The sequence below is a fragment of the Pelophylax lessonae genome (assembly GCF_965119305.1).
Source record: "Pelophylax lessonae genome assembly, chromosome: 1".
Classification (NCBI taxonomy): Eukaryota; Metazoa; Chordata; class Amphibia; order Anura; family Ranidae; genus Pelophylax; species Pelophylax lessonae.
Genome location: NC_138768.1, coordinates 344,823,990 through 344,840,983, shown reverse-complemented (window position 1 = coordinate 344,840,983; position 16,994 = coordinate 344,823,990). Strand labels below are relative to the sequence as shown.

General features: G+C 41.4%; 1 protein-coding gene across 1 annotated transcript in view; it reads right to left on the bottom strand.

Moving 5' to 3' along the window:
• The window catches only part of SLC35D2 (solute carrier family 35 member D2), a 171,661-nt gene that overhangs the window by 72,191 nt on the left and 82,476 nt on the right, over positions 1-16,994 (bottom strand). Inside the window, exons 10-11 of the mRNA XM_082259648.1 lie at positions 16,531-16,609; positions 10,616-10,698 (exon numbers count right to left, since the gene is read on the bottom strand). Of these exons, the coding sequence (XP_082115774.1) occupies positions 10,616-10,698; positions 16,531-16,609 (162 nt within the window). The remainder of the gene's footprint in view (positions 1-10,615; positions 10,699-16,530; positions 16,610-16,994) is intronic.

Below are 16,994 nucleotides of genomic sequence, written 5' to 3'. Positions count from 1 at the left end.
GGAATGTGGTTCCAGAACATCTGGGGTGCCAAGGTTCGCCATCACTGCCATAGGAGAACCTGTGCATTTGCGAGTTCAGGATAAAGTGACAAAAAGGGAACATGCTTGAGAGTCTAAAAATCTACAGCAAATGGGTACCAGAAGCCAACTAACACTGAAAGTTAAGGGTAAGTAAGTTAGTCCATCTTCTGAAGAGAAAGCTGTCCCTCTAAAAAATTGTGATCTCAGAGGAGATCAGGAAGAATGCTCCCTGAGAGTGCAAAGGGGCCCATAATAGAGAAAAGGGAGGTTAAACCCTGTTGCCTGAGCACAGATGTTACACTATAAAGAGATTAAATAATTATGGGGTGCTAGCATTAGACATTTGTGAATTATACATAGTCTAAAGTAGTCCTTCAAACAGAAGTTTCATCTTAGGCTGGGTTCATACTATGCGCACACAGCTCACACTCCCATGTGTCCCTGTTCCCCGTTTTAGGGATGAATCAGGCTGGAATTTTTGCTTAAATTCGGACCTGAAACCGAGCCAAAGACACACAGAACCCCTGTGCAATGCGCTATGAGGCCGCCCTGGAAATGTGTGAACGGGCCCCATTTAGAGCCGGTCGCAGTCTACCGTCATGCAAATTGGATGCAGGGAAACCCGCATCCAATTCGCATCAGTGTAAACCCAGCCTTAGTAATCCCAAGTGAGTTTTTATGGTAAGGAAAAAACGAATAAAAATAATTTATTCCATTTGCATAATGGTTTTTTATACATGTTGATAAGCAAGGTTAAGTCATTGTTCATAAGTTATAATGGCAACAACTTTTGGCATTCAGCTGTTTTTTAAAGCAGTAATAAAGTGGTTCTAAAGCCTTAGGCCCCTTTCAAACGGGCTTTCTGATCTGGTCTGCCTGTCAGTTTTTCAGGCGGACCTGATTGGATGCTCCATGGAGCCCTATGGGGCAGCAGATGTCAGCGGAGACATCTCCGCTGACACCTGCTGCTATCCGATCCGATCCTGTCTGTGAAATCTGGACGGATGGAAACCCTATTTTCCATCCATCTGGAGAATTGGATCGGATAAGATCAGAGGAAAACGGACAGGCGGACCGTTCTCATCCGATCTCCCATAGAGGAGAGCGGGGCTCTGACAGCTCCATCTCTGCAAGGTAAGCGGGGATCGGAGGATCGAAAAACCTTTTGTGCTGCAGCTACCCCCACCACCCAGACCCTCTATTTTTCCTACCTGAGCCCATTCCAAACCAGCAAAGTGCACAAAAGCAGTGGCTCCCGCCACTGTCTCTTGACAGAGAAGGGGCCTGGAGAGCTGGCGGGGGGACCCAAGAAGAAGAGGATCGGAGCTGTTCTGTGCAAAAGCATTACACAGAGCAGGTAAGTATGGCCATGTTCGTTATTTTAATACAAAAAAAAAATAAAAAGTAACGTATTATAGCTTACCAATCATTACATGTGGTGGCTGCATTAGTTTTATGTTATGTCTTTTTCCCTTTAACACCTGGTGCTCCTGCCAGTAACACAACCCCTGTGTTAGATTGTCTACACTCTGAATGAAGGAGCACAGGGGCACCTTTAGACAGCAGCATTGCTAAACTAGAGGGAGGGTGGTGTTAGATGGAGTAGCAGACTTAGATACACTAACAAATTGAAGACTAACTCCAGTTAACACATTTTAAGCAGCTACAGCAACAGTTTTGTCCCTCTAACTGCTAACTCTGCAAGAGTGTTTGTTCTTTTGAAAAAACAACAGACTTACTGGTTGTATAAATAAAGGAAAGAAAAGATAAAAGGAAAATTAATGCAGCCATCACATCCAAAAATACTGCAACTCACAGTGCGAGGGGATCAGCAGCAGAGGCAATGCTGCCAATCCAGAAAGCAGTGGGCAGTGCCGGGTGTAACAAGTTGCTGACTGACAAGCTACAGGTTTATGAGTTAACCACTTGCCGACCGCCCACAGTATATTTACTGCGGCAGTTAGCCCCGCACAGGCAAAGTGACGTAGTACTATGTCGCTAGCCTGTGAGCCTCTAGAGGGCGAGCGCGCTCCCGCCCCCGCTCGTTTCCTAACATGTCCGCGCGTGTGACTGGTGGACTCGATGTCCGCCGGTCACTCGCGATCTCCCGGTGGAGAGGGAGAAAGGCAGACGGCTGATGTAAACAAAGCCGCCTGTCATTCTCCCTGATCTAACTGCAGAGATCATACGATCCTGCTATGTAGGATCGTATGTCTCTGTGGTTACATCACTAGCCACACCCATTTACAGTAAGAATCACGCCCCTAGGGTTAACCCCTTCCCTGACAGTGTCATTTTTACAGTAACAGAGCATATGTATAGCACTGATTACTGTAGTAATGTCACTGGTACCCCCCAAAAGTGTAAAAAATGTCAGTCAAGGGACCGATCTGTCCCGCAAATAAAAACGCAGATCGCTGCCATTACTCGTTAAAAAAAAAAACAATAAAAATGACAAAAATCTTTCCCTTAGTTAGTAAACGCAATAACTTTTGCGCAAACCAATCAAAATACGCTTATTGCGATTTTTTTTACCAAAAATATGTAGCAGAAAACAAATTGGCCTAAAATGTTAAAAAAATTTTGATTTTTACATTTTTTTGGGGGGAATTTCATATAAAAAATTTGAAAAATATTGTTATTTTTTCAAAATTTACGCTCTTTTTTTTGTTTATAGCGCAAAAGTAAAAATTGCAAAGGTGATCAAATACCACCAAAAGAAAGCTCTGTTTGTGGGAAAAAAAGGACGTCAATTTTCGTTTAGGTGCAGCGTCGCATGACCATGCAGTTGTCCGTTAAAGTCACGCAGTGCCGAATCGCAAAATAGGTCAGGAAGGGGGTAAAATCTTCCAGGGCTTAAGTGGTTAACAGTGCAAATGCTAATAGCCACAGCCCCTGAATTTGCATTTTTTTTTTCATACCACTGCAGTGCAAGCAGGCAGAGCCTACATGAGAGTGGCAACTGTGCTCTGCATTCAGGAGCAGTGCAGCAGTGTTGTCACCTCATCACAGGAAGATGCATGAAGTTAAAATCACTGGGAAAATCAACAGATGTGAGATCTTCCAGGGAGAATAAGGAACAATTGTAAGTACAGATGCACTTACAATTAAGTGCTACAGCGCATTTCTTTAAAAGTCAATAGCTCTACGGTATGCAGAGATGTATAGTAACTAAGTAGAACTACTTCACTACTGTACTTAAGTACAGAAAGGCGGTATCTGTACTTTCCTTGAGTATAATTTTTTTCTCCTACTTCCACTTTTACTTCACTACATTTTTTCGATGATTTCAATACTTCTACTCCGATATTTTTTTTGTTGTGCTGCATAGTTACTCGTTACAATTATAAAAATTACCACTGCCAGAACAGTAGATGGCAGGTTTCATGAAGCTCAAAACATGTGTATTATCAGCGCATACGAAAATAATTGCTACTGTATGTATAAATAAAAGCTGCATTTGAAATAATAAAAAACAATATGATGTTCAAACTTTTGACTTCTTTCTTTAATAACTACATAACACAGTACTTGTACTTTTACTTTCAGTACTTGAGTAGCAATTTTTTTTCAAAACTACTGGTACTTTTACTTTCAGTACTTGAGTAGCAAAATTTAAAAAAAAAACTACTTGCAATACTTAAGTACAAAAATGTTGAATACTTTAGTACTTCTACTCAAGTCACTTTTTCATCGAGCACTTCCACTTCTACTCAAGTCACTTTTTGATCGAGCACTTGTACTTTTACTCAAGTATGGGTTTTGAGTACTTTATACAACTCTGACGGTATGTATTATTCCCAAAATGCCAGTAAGGGAGCTCTAGTAACTCTAAGACAAAGAAACAATATGACAAGGTTCTGAGGAATTCTAACATTCACACCATCGCTTACACACTACATCAACCGTTCTCGACCAGAGTTCTTTTAAACCCTATGGTTCCTCCAGAGGTTGCAAGGGATTCCTTGTGCTTGGGCTGATTGACCTCCCATCTAACGGTGCCTTCATAGTTTCGGGGCCAAATCCATTTGGCAGAGCCAAATGAATGACACCAATCATTTTTTGACTAAAAGGGTGGCATTTTTCCACTGACCACCAATGTAAGAGGCATTTTATCTACTGACCTCCAATAAATTGGTTTAGCTGGGGTTCACAGAGACCCAAATATTATTTCAAGGGTTCCTCTGGGACAAAAAGATTAAGAAAGGCTGCACTACATCATCAGGGCAGCACTGGGCCTGAAGAAGTCAAAGTAAACCTCAGATGCTTGCATCCATTTAACATTCTAGAGTTCTGCTACTGGGCCAATCACTGTTCCAGGTTAATGAATGCACATTCTATTGCTTATATTACATACCATCTTAACACTTAACAGAAATTTCAGTTATTTCAGTTTTAATAAAGGTACATACCATTTTGTGATAAATACATTTCTTTATAATTAAACAAACAGGGCAGACAATATAAACTACTGAGTAGCAGTTTATAAGATGTATATCAGCACCCAGCAATGGGCTACGAAAATGTTATCACTCTGCTGCCAAGTTTTGTGAAATGTCCAGTGGTAAAATTGTTTTAACATAGGTTGTACACATATTGATAAATGTTAATGCCATAAAAGGATAAAACATGTTCAAAATAGATTCTTCAAATCTAATCTTTTTTGTTTTTCCAATCTAGGAATGCAGACACCAAACTACCACTGGTTTGTGAGTCAAAAACATTCCGTTAACATTTCCACAGATTCCAGGAAAGGAGAAAATACAGAATACAGTATTACTATATAGACCATTCATTTTGATACTGTTAAAGGAGAAATGTAGAAGCTGTAACTGGAGTGTCAAACTCGATTTCATTGCGGGGCCGCATCAGCATTATGGTTGACCTCAAGGGGGCCGGTTATAGCTGTAGGATTAGATGTCCAGAGCACCCCACGCCCCCTTACATGTGATGTCAAGAACCCCCCCACCATCAGAAGTCAAGAGTCACCCACCCTTCCTTACATCACAATGCATCCCCTTACCATGTGCTGCTGCCAGGAAGAAGATGCAGGTGGATCTGGGAAGAAGTGCAGGGTCTGGAGGAGAACCAGAGGAGGGCTGGAGTCAGCTTACAGAGTCTGCTGAATGCTGAGACCAGGGGGAGGCAAAAACAAGGTGGTGGTGTGTCTGCACAGAGAGGTGCAGGATCTGTAGGAGGAGTTCTGCCCTCCTCTCTGCTGCGGACTGCTGAGAAGGGGGGATGGGCAAAGACGAGCCTTTCTGCAGCTGCACAGAGGAGTGCAGGATCTGGCAAAGGAGTTCTGTCCTCTCTGCTGCCGACTACAGAGACAAGGTGGGGGCAGAGACAAGGAGGGTGCCGCAGCTGCAGGAGAGGTGTGAGTGCCACATGAAATGGCATGGGGGGCCACATTCGGCCAGAGGGCCTTGTGTTTGACACCTGTACTGTAGATAATTGTTAAGAGTTGATGCTCTGGGTTGTATTGCTTCACTATTAAACCTCTCTAACATTTTGTTTGTTTGGGGTAGAGAGGAGAAGAATTTAGATTTCTCCAGGTTGCGGTATCCTTATTGCGGATATCCATAATGTCTTTTTTCGTACATAATAATATTATATACTACTTCTATGTTGACATCTGGATTTCTATTAGTACTGATTTTTTAAATTGGTTGTAAAAGTCAGACATGAAATATAAACAAATTATATACATCTATAGTGTGTATGTGTCTCAATAAAGAGCACTAAGTGTCATTTCTGTCTGCTGCTTTGTCCCTCTGCTATCAGCATGAATCACTTCTGACAAGTTTTCTTAACACCAAGAGAAAAATGGTGACAGGGGAGGGACTTCCAGCAGATTGACAACCTCAATTCTGTTCCTGAGAGCTGTGTAGAAGGGGGGGAGGGTGTCTCTTCCCTCCAATCAGCTGTCAGACCTCTCCTCACTGAGCCCTGCAGAGTGTAACATCAGCTCTCTGCCCCCTTTTTTCTGAACTCTAAAACGAGCTTAGACATTCAGTACTTGAACAGATGTAGAGAAGAGAAGACTCCAGATAGACCCATACAGCTTATGTATGACGATTGGTTTCATCTCTGTGCATCACCTGAGGATAGTCTCTTCACTGGGTATTTGTAAGGGTTTACAACCACTTTAACTAATCCTTTTTTGAGGGGCTATCCTTCTAATTGTATTCTTTTTTGTAAAAAAAAAAAAAAAAATGTAATAAAAACATTGCAATATACATTTCTCAAGGATTTATCTTCTATATATGACCCCACTGAGGAGGTTTTTTCAAATTCTGTCCCTGCAACACCCTTACCAGGAATAGGACATGCAGTTTGCACTGGGACAGGAAGGCATGGATAAAAGTAAAACCATTGTCAAAAGCTCCTATCCTTCGCCTAATAAAGGCATGTTTTTTCTCTGTCTCTGTTGAGGAAACTTCTCATCATGAAGGTATATCTCCCTAGTATGGTCACAAACAGTGGTTCTAACCCTCCCCGTTCTATCCAAAACAAACTAGAATGCTTAGGCTGGGGTTGGCCCTTATTTAACCATTGGCTAAGAACAGCCATGCTACTAGACAGTTATCAGGACGTCCAACTTGCACATTTGTTTAAGGTCAGTTACTCAGTAAGGATATGTATAAGAGCCCCAACCTTTTACCTTCAAAAACATTCCATTATAAATGACATCACTGCTTCTTTGTTTTCTTTATATTTGGCTAATAGATGAAAATCTACTATGTACTGTAGATTTAACAGTGCTTAGGAAGCTTCAGTTTATCATAATGGCTGTGCTTTTATACTGGATTTCACATACAGCAAGAACTATAGGCAAACTGAGATCACTGCCCCTCTATTCCTGGTTTAACAAAGCTGCAAAAATGGAGATCCTTTTGCTGCCACTATAGTAAAGAGTTCTAACGAATTACCCTTTTCATTATGTTTTTTTTGGGGTCTTATGCCGGAGCTTTGAATCAGTAAAATATATTCAAACTTAAAACCCCAAAATTATATATGACAGGCAGTGCAGGTGAAGATGCCATAGTGCCCCCCAGGCCAGTGCAGGGCGCTGAAATGACAGTTTTCTGTTCTCCGGTCCTAGGATTGCCACCTTTTAGTCTATGTTGTGACATGGTTAAACAAGTATGACTTAGTCATAATAAGCATTATAAAAACACAGCCAGTTTTTGTTAATATTATACTAATATTTGTTCATTAATCTGTAAGCTAAAGTAAAAGTAAAAAAAAAAAAAAAAATCAGCGATTTTAACTTTTTGTAAGGCCTCTTTCACACGGCCGCTCTGGTGTTTTGCTCCGCTGCGGGACTTTTTTTTTTCATGGAGCGGATGACATTTGTGTCATCCGCTCCGTATGCCCGCATACGTCCGTTTGAGGATGATATACGGACATAATGTAAGTCTATGGGCATTGCGGATGTCAGCGGATGACACCGCTGACATCCGATTTTCCTTCCTTTCCGTTTTTTGAACTGAGGAAAAATAGGGTTCTGTTCCGTTCCAAAAAACTGTAATGTACTGTAATAATGCCATTGCCAGGGAAGGGGTTAACCCTGTGGGTGAGCAAAGGGGTTAATGTATGCCTATGTGCATACTAACTGTGTGTGGTGGGGGGGGGGGGGGGGGGGGTTATGACAGGCACAGACAGATCGCAGTTTCAACTTAGCTGAAACTGCTGATCTGTCCCTGTCTGTCTCACAGAAGATCCGCCTGCTTTGTTTACGGCGGGTCTTCTCACCGTTTCCCGCAATCCCCGTCTCTCCTCCCGCGGCCTGCCTCCCGCTGTGTCTAAACACAGCGGAAGCGCGGCTCCGGCGGCGCGCAAATCACATGCACTCCAGTCACGTAGTAGTATGTGACTGGACGCAGGGGAGCCGCACTGCCGCAGTAATATTACTGTTGGCGGTCGGCAAGCGGTTAAATATACCACTGAAAGTCACACTTTAAAGGATGAGTGCACTTTAAAGCAAAGTGCACTTATTCTTTTTACCCTCCTCTGCTGAGCTAACAGTTCCTACGCTCTCCCTCCTCAGATGCATACTAACCAAGGTCCAACACCGGCAGCCACCTGTGTTTGTTGACAGCCAGCACTGCAAGTCCTCTCTCCCTGGCCGTGTCTACTCAGTAGAGGCCCATAGACGACTATAGGGCCCTACTAAGGCAACTGCAGGGAAAAAGAAAGGCGATGGATGTCAACAAACACAGGAGGCTGCAGGGTGTTGGATCTCAGTAAAGCAGCCCATAGATGAGTCAGTTTGAATGAAAAAAACTGACTTGTTTCCTCCATCCACCCACTTAAGGTGGATGAGGGAATCCTGCCTGCTTAACTATTGTATTCTGATAGCAGGGGAATTTCCCTGCCATCAAAATACAGTGATCAGTGTTGCAGGCTATAACCTGCAGCGCTGATTGAGCGTGGAAAATCCTCCAGGGCAGTTGTACAAAAGTTGATCTGCGAAACTATTTCTGTACAACCATAGTGCCGATACGTGGATTGAAATTTGGCCAGTCCCTGTTGAACTGGCCAAATTTCGATCCATGTATGACTGGCTTAAGTATGCATCTGCGGACAGGGAGGGTTGGGTCTATTAGGTCAATGGAGAGAAGCAAAAAGAATGAGTGCACTGTATCTGAAAGTGCATTAAGGGCCTGTTCACACCAGAAAACGGTGCAGGAAACCATTCCATGTGCGTTTCCCGCACCACGTTCAAAACGCCCTGGGTGTGCAATTTGCTGCCGATTTCAATGTATTCCTAACAACACCCTAAACACAAGGCATTTGCCTACATCTGTTTGCATGGTATCACATTATCCATTGTAGTGTGTTTTAAAAAATAGCGCATTCACTACTTTTAGTGTGATTCACCTCACTGCATCAGACAGGCACACAGATCACGTTCCTGTGCGATTCGGGTGTGAACCAATCCTTTTTCCTTTAGATTACATTTCAATACAGATCAGTTTTAATGGATAATACTACTATTATAATGCCCTAAAGGATTCAATAAATAGTTATTGTTGGCAGAAAACTGCAATATATAACAAATCTACCATTTTTACCAAAAACCCACATATATATATATATATATATATATATATATATATATATATACGTATATATATATATATATATATATATATATATATATATATATATATATATATATACACATGTAAAGTACTGTAAAACTGCAGGAAAGGGCACTGGGGGGGCAAACTAATGTGAATTTATATTATTTTGTAATGTATCAGTGTGTTTGGTGTGCTTTACTATTTGAATTTGCCGCCGGTTCCACCCCCCTGCGAGAGACGGAAGACGGGGCACAGAGCATCAGGAGGAAGATCCACCGCCGCACACCGCTGGGATACATCGCTGGATCCCGGAGACAAGATGAGTACCTTCTCTTCCAGGATCCAGCGATCTTCCTAGCGGTACCCCGAGTGTGGCTCGGAGTTACCGCTTTTGGCACTGAAATTTAACCCCAAGCCACACGCGGGAATACCGCTAGGAAGGTTAAGGGAAGAGTATGAGCGACTCTTAAGATGCAAGCCCTCTAAACAGAAACCGCTAAACCTCTTATACACAATTTTAATTTGTGGTTTTATACAAATCATCTTGGGCACTGTTGGAAGGCAACATGTTCTTCTTGTTTTAATATCAGATGTTTCTGGATGGTTGAAACCTGATTATACCTGGCCTGAAATGCCAACAGAGCAAGTTTACCCAGCAGGGTGTTCGTGACAAGGAGTCAGAAATGGGAATTCATATACTAATACTAGGATGTTCACACATAGGCCTCCTGTTGTGAGGTATGGGAGTAGAGGAGCCTCAGATAAGACCTCCTGGGAAGGTTATACCAACATCAAAGGCCAGCTGTTACTGAAAGATGACCCAGGTCAAATACATTGATTCATGGATGAATGGCACCCCTAGTGGAACTTATAACATGCTTCCTGGAAAGATGAGATACTTCCTGTTGATTATAAAGGATGATCTCTTATGGATTGTCATTTGACAAGCAGACAGTGGCTGTTTGTGTGGGTGGTGTCTGAGTGGACTTTAAAAGCAGTGGCCAGATAGTTTTATTCCTTTTGGCTTTTTGTCCTGGAGCCCAGCCATATACAGAACCTGAAAGGAAGGACTTATGGTATTGTATCACCCCTGCTATATGCTCTGTAACATTCTTGTAGTGTTTTATGTTAGCATTTCCACTTTCTTTATAAAAAACTAGATCCTTGCTTATTTAAGCAGTGTGTTTATTTTTATAGCTAGCAATAACCTTATCAGAGCTTTGATAGACTATTATAGGAAAAGACAAGATAATGCATATTTATAATAAACAGGGGAGATCCAAAAGCACCCCACATTAATTTCAGGCACTGTAAGTTGTCTAAAATTATGTCTATCTTTTAAGGAACTCAGTAAGTAATCCTGTTGACAACAGCAGAAAGGCAATATGGGCACCAGCTATAAAAAAATATGCTAAACGGCTTTCGGAGAATTGTCCAACACTGCAATATTCAATACTTAGAAATTCTAATAATAATGTAAAAATATTTCAATGTGTACTTACCAAATATTTAAACCTAAAAAATTTAACCAGGAGAAACTGTAATCTCCACCGATAAAAACCCCAATGTAGGCAATAGATACATTCTAAGGGTAAAAAAAAAGGAAAAAGTTTAATTAACATCAGCAAGACAATGGGGTTAATTTACTAAAGGCAAATAGACTGTGCACTTTGCAAGTGCAGTTGCTCCAGAGCTTTGCAAATGAGAGAAAGTTATGCTGCTTTCCATCATCAGGTGCTAGCAAAAAAAATTTTTTTTCCTTGCATGTGATTTGGTATTGGGTATTCCTTGCCCAAATCACATGCAAGGAAAAAAAAAAAGTAAAGTTTCATTTAATTTATTAGGCTCTGGAACAACTGTACTTGCAAAGTGCACAGTCTATTTGCCTTTAGTAAATCAATCTAATGACACTTTAAACCTGATAGACTGCAACAGCTTAGCTAGTCCCTTAAGGAGCAGCTGAGGTTTCAATAAATGCTCTTTTATTTACTGGTCATTAGTTTCTCTTTGCTTGCTATTAGCTTAGCTGGCACCTGCCTAGGGACCAAGAGGAAGGCTGCCATTGCTGCCGTCTCTTAAAATGCTTGCAACCATTCAGTGAAGTTAGTAAAAAGCCACCAACATAGTAAATTTGGGTTCAGTATCTAAAACAGTATTGAGCCATATTATCAGCATGATAGCCTGCAGCTAACATTTTCAAAAGGTGGTCAGCAATGACAAGTTCCATATTTACATGCATATAGCTCAGTGTAATGTCTAAGTAGCAATGAGTTCAAGTTAATCTGAGAAAGGATTAACACAAGAAATTGCCATGAACACTGTATAACAGATACCTCACATGTCACTCTTCATTTGTTGCAGATCACCTGAAAACAACATCGCTCCAACACAGCAATTAACTGCTGCTGTAGCCAGCTCTGACATCCTCTCACCTTCTGTACCTCACCTTTGGTCTATCACTGCAATGAGTTTCCCCAATATCCAATAATGAAATACAGGATGTGTGGGTACAGTAGTAAGCACATGAGCGGTTTGCTATCTGCAATTCCTAGCAACCTAGTTTATAAGTTGTCAACAAGAATTGGAAAGTGGCATGCATTCAAATACAGGAGTCTGACATGCAACCAATTAGAGGGGCATGACGTGCAGCCATCTGGAGGGACGGGTTATTCAATGCAAATAGCAGTTTCTTACATTTATCTTTGTGTAGGGTACTTGGTAAAATTTGTTTTTGGGCTCCTTCTGTAATCAAAGGGGCAGTGATCGTTTGTCTTGGTCTGTTCAGAGTTTTCCAGGCTGGTTTGATTGCTTCACCCTGCCTCTGGAAGAAGTTTCCAGCGCTTAGGGCGGGAGATTCAAATAACCAGCCTGCATGTTTATCATGCTTCAGCCATTTCCTAGAGAGGAGTGTCCAGAAAGGGGCTGGAAGTGTGATAAGAAGTCTGAGACATGGGAGAGCTGGGTTCTCTTCTCACAGGAGGGTTTCAGAGCCTGAGGAGCTGTTACCCTCAGGCAGCTCAAGAACTGTGTAGCTGTTCTTGAGGTCTCAGCAGTGTCAGGGCTGAAGGCCTAGATGGATTTTCCTAGAAGTTGCATGCAGGACCTCACCAAAAGGGATCTGGTCAGGAGAAAGACTGTCTCACTCACTGGACCGCATCTAGGGGTAGCTGGAAAGTGACAGCTGTCCTGGGGACTTGTAAGTAAAGACTCTAAATTGATCCCTGTAGCTGTGCAGTGTTCTGGAAATTGCATTGTATACTAGTAGTTGTGCATAGGTGCAAGGTAACCAGATGCCAAAGAAACTTGCCTCATGGTCTTCAGCCGTGGAGCCTTAAACTGTCCAATACTCACAATTACTTAAAGTAGATGATCGTCCTTGAATTGCTATGTGCTTATCGTTCTGGAGTATCCCATGCCCTAACGCCTCTCCTGTTAAGTTTCTTCAAGCAATATATTGTCCCCTAGACTGCATTATTGGAGCCGGTGTGAATAGACTGGTACTTGCGATGGTGGGCAGCCTCTGTACTTTTAGGTAAGAACAAGGTTTTACCAGCAGCCCCTTTGAGGGTAGCGCTACATTTGAAAAAAATGTACTTTAAATTCTTAACTGTACCTTCACAGAAGCCCATCTGTACAACACAGTAAAAATACTGTATACATTGTGCTGAACCTATGCACCTGAGAGTCTGTGAAGTGGACAGCTAGAAACCTAATGAACTGTGTCTTGCTCCGGAAGAACTACATCCATGCAGCTCTTACTTGTTCTTGGTCTGTTTGTGTTTGGGCATACTCACAATTAGTCATTTATAGTATCCCATTAGCAGGGTGAAGGCCTTGTTAGTTAGTACTCCTGTTTTAACGATTTAGTCTTTGTCATTCAAATGACGTATTATCAGGATATTTAGGGAAGCAATGATGAGCAAAGAAGGGGAGAAGGATGTAGGGAATAGAGTGTGCAGTTATGCCTTCCCTACTTTGGGGGAAAGCTGGAGCTTAGATGGGAATAGAGAGGAGAATCACAGCGATGTATAAAGAGCGCAGTCTTTTGAGTACCGCAGCACCCCTCCTGCGGCACCCAAACTTGTAAAACTATGCAAGTAGGTTCTGTTTAACTCAGTGGTGCCTCTGTGATGTGTGTAGTAAAGACTATCAGCAGGGATAAGCCAAGCTGAGCTTGGCAGGATTCTACTCACAGCAGAAGGGTAATGGTTTGGCCTGCTGTCATAAGTGCTGGACTGGTCAGGTATTCTTTCAGAGAGATCTCTAATACAGCCAATACCTGGGGAGCATGGACATAGTAACCCGTTTTTACTGGTCCTCAAGAGTTCAGCAGGATCCGCTGTGGGCAAGGCCTGGAACCACTGTGGATAGAGAGGTCTCATAAGTGTATAAGTGTGTGCTTCACGACATGGGCTTGGGGCTAATATAGTGAGAAATCTAAATATAGCGAATTAAAGGGATAGTACTTTGGGTCTGGAATTTGCCATCACTGAAACTGGATGCTACAGCCTTCCTTGATATTTGACTTCGCAAATGCATTGTTTAAAATATCCCAAAAGTCTCAAAAGCTGAAGAGATTTATAGAGGCTGCTGTGCTGGAACAGAGGGAGGGTAAGAGACATGGGTTGCTAGAACGCTTACTAGATGTTCTATTACAGGGAGCTGGTACTGGGGATTTTTAAAGACCTGACAGGGTCACTTTAACCCTTATAGAATTTTTTTTACCCCGTCCAAATATTAGCGTACAGTTTTCTGGGTCCCCGGCTATGCACTTTTTATTGTTTTTGCCCCCCCCCCTACAAATATATGTATTAATTGAATCCTATCAAACGAGTATTATTTTTAAAAGTTCAGGTGCCCGAAAATGTATTTTGTATTCCATTTAGGATTGAATGTAGAGCTCCTATCTGCAGGTTAGGTCAGGGAGGCAAAAATCCATGAAAAAGCCATAACAGAAGATGAGTGTATGGTGCAGAGTAGCATTAAAGATGTTTTGTTTGCTTTAGATAGTGTGTGAAAGGGTTATAACCCCAGTAAAGTTTTTATTGCTGTTTGCCAATTTGAAAGAGTCACATCCTCTATTTGTCCTAGTGACCACTGTTTCTAGGACTCAAAGTGAAAGAAACACAAAAATAAAGGGGAAATTTCTAACTGAAACACTTGTTCCAGTGACAACTGTCTAAGAGTTGATTTCTCTCAATCCCAGGTACATCTGTGGAGCAAGAAGTGAAGGGAAATCTCCCCAATTAAATACAGATGGCAATAAACCTGACAGAGGTTTTACCTACTCACCAATTTTTTTTTTTTTTTAATAAAAAAAAAAAAGTTAAGATTTACTTTAATTCACAAATAAAAATCTGCCACCTGCTGAAAAGTGATGGTAAATTAACATAGCTTAATGTGTCTTGAACTGCTCTAAAATCCCCTATTACAAGTCAATAACAAAAATCCACAATATAGAACACAAGCTTAAGAGGGATAAACCCACCAATAAGCCCCCCGACCCAAGCCTCCCATTGGTTTGCCCTTTTATCAAAAATTGTGGCCATCCATATTCAAAGGTTTGGACAGGGATGCAGATGAAACCACAGAGGATACAGTAAGGTTACTATCAAGGCTACCACCCCATGTTTTTTAAATTTAACTATATATTCTGAAGTTTTCTCCAAATAAACATAGACTTTCAATATATTTATTGAGGAGTCCTTTTCAGAAACATTGGTGGTTTTATCCCTCTTAAGCCTGTCTTCCAGCGCTCTTGTGTTCTATATTGTGGAAGATTTACTTTAAGTAGACATAGTCAAATAATCCGGTAACTGCCCTGACTGATGGGTGCTCCTGGAGGAAGCCAGGGAGAAATAGTTTCCTTTTAGCCACATTTAAGAGAAGCACCCAAGAGCTCCTTCAATAAAGGAAAGATGAAACAAGTAAATAGAAGGCACATTACACTGAGAATTGCCCTGCTGGGACAAATTAAATTATATGCTTATTTGGCTACAGGGTTAAAGAAAATATATTAGTGGCCCAACACTGGGCCACAGGTCCTACAATGTGCACATTTGGCAAATACCAAGGTTAAAGCTGAATTCCAGGAATTCAGCTCTTTTGTAAAAAGTGAAGGCACCCTATGAGTTAAGTCCAATGAGGTGCATGACATCTCCTCAGCTTATCTCCATTATTTACATCTATTAGTTTTATTGCCATCCGGAAGGCTGCTATTGCTGTATTTCCAGGAACTCAAATCTGATGCTTCAGATCTATGCATCTTCAACATTAGAGTCGGTGCAGCTGCTATGCCTGCCCCTCCCCATCCCCTGCCCAATTACAAAAGCCGTTGTGAACTCATTCACAAAATACAAACGTTTCTCTGAACAGGTAGAAAAGGGGAGGGGCAGGCACAGCTGCTCTGTGTTATATGAATAAAGCAGGCACACGAAAATGCTTCTTCCAAGTAAAATTCTTTATTCCAGCATGGATAGCGGTGACAACATGACAATTCTGATGCGTTTCGGCTTTACGATTTCCTCATGGCTATGAGGAAGGCGTAAAGCCGAAACGCATCAGCATTTGTTATGTTGTCACCGCTATCCATGCTGGAATAAAGAATTTTACTTGAAAGAAGTATTTTTGTGTGCCGGCTTTATTCATATAACATTTGGTTTGGAAGTTCAGCCTTAGCACCGACACTTAGCTCTTTATCTTCTCACAGTGTGGTGGAGCTAGGGTGAGTTGTTGTTATAGCTGCTTTGTGTGCCTCTCTCTCCTCTCTCATATTCCTGAGTGTGATTGTATGCTCTGGCAGAGCCATAAACTCTTCAAATATAAATAATAGAGATAAGTTCAGGAGATAGAATGCACCTCCTTGGACTCAAAGTAGAACTATAGGCAAAACCTTTTTTTTTTCATTTTGGATAGATCAAGGAAGGGTTATATCCCCTGTCAGATATTTTTTTCACCCCCTGTGTACCATTGAGAGATTTACCTTCACTTACTGTCCCATAGTCAAACAAGAAGTGGGAGGAAATTCATGCAAATTAAGGGAATTCCTTGGGGACCCCCATGTCACCAGAACTAGTGCCCCATTGGAAAATTGCCCCTCAATTATGTATTTGGAGAAAACCCAAAATTTGGAATTTTCTTTTACTTTCACGTTCAATGACAATAGTAAACAGGACAAATACAGAGGAAATCTCCATAACAGGGGCACCGGCAGCAATAAAAACTGACAAATATCCCTCTATTCCCTCTGCACTCTATCCAAAACTAGAAATAATTTTGCCTTTACTTATACTTTAACTCATAGTGTGCTTTCACTTTTTACAAAGTGGCTGAATTCCTAAAATTTAGCTTTAAAAATAAAAATTTTAAACATCTATGAAGACCTATCAGAATGATTACAAAATCAAATCCCAGTTACCTTAAGCGCGCCAATGACTGTCGTGGTAAGAGCTGAGTTGTAGTAACTGCAGAGCACTATTGCATATATCAGTAAAAATCTGAGGAGAAAACACACAAAATCAACAAAATATCAATATCTGGAAGCAAATGAACATGTCTCCTGTGCCTGCTACAGTATTCACTAAATACTTCTTAGTCTGAAAGGTCGTATATTGGCATGGAAACACATGTAATCTTTGCTACAACTGCAACCATGTCAAATTGCAAGAGGGGACCTTTATTTAGTTATTTTATTACAGGTATTTATATAGCGCTATAAAATGTATGTAGTGCTTTCATACATATTGTACATTCACATCAGTCCCTGCCCTCAAGGAGCTTACAATCTAATGTTCCTAAATCACATTCATACACTAGGGCCAATTCAGAGAGAATCCAGTTAACCTACCAGAATGCCGTTGGAGTGTGGGAGGAGACCGGAGT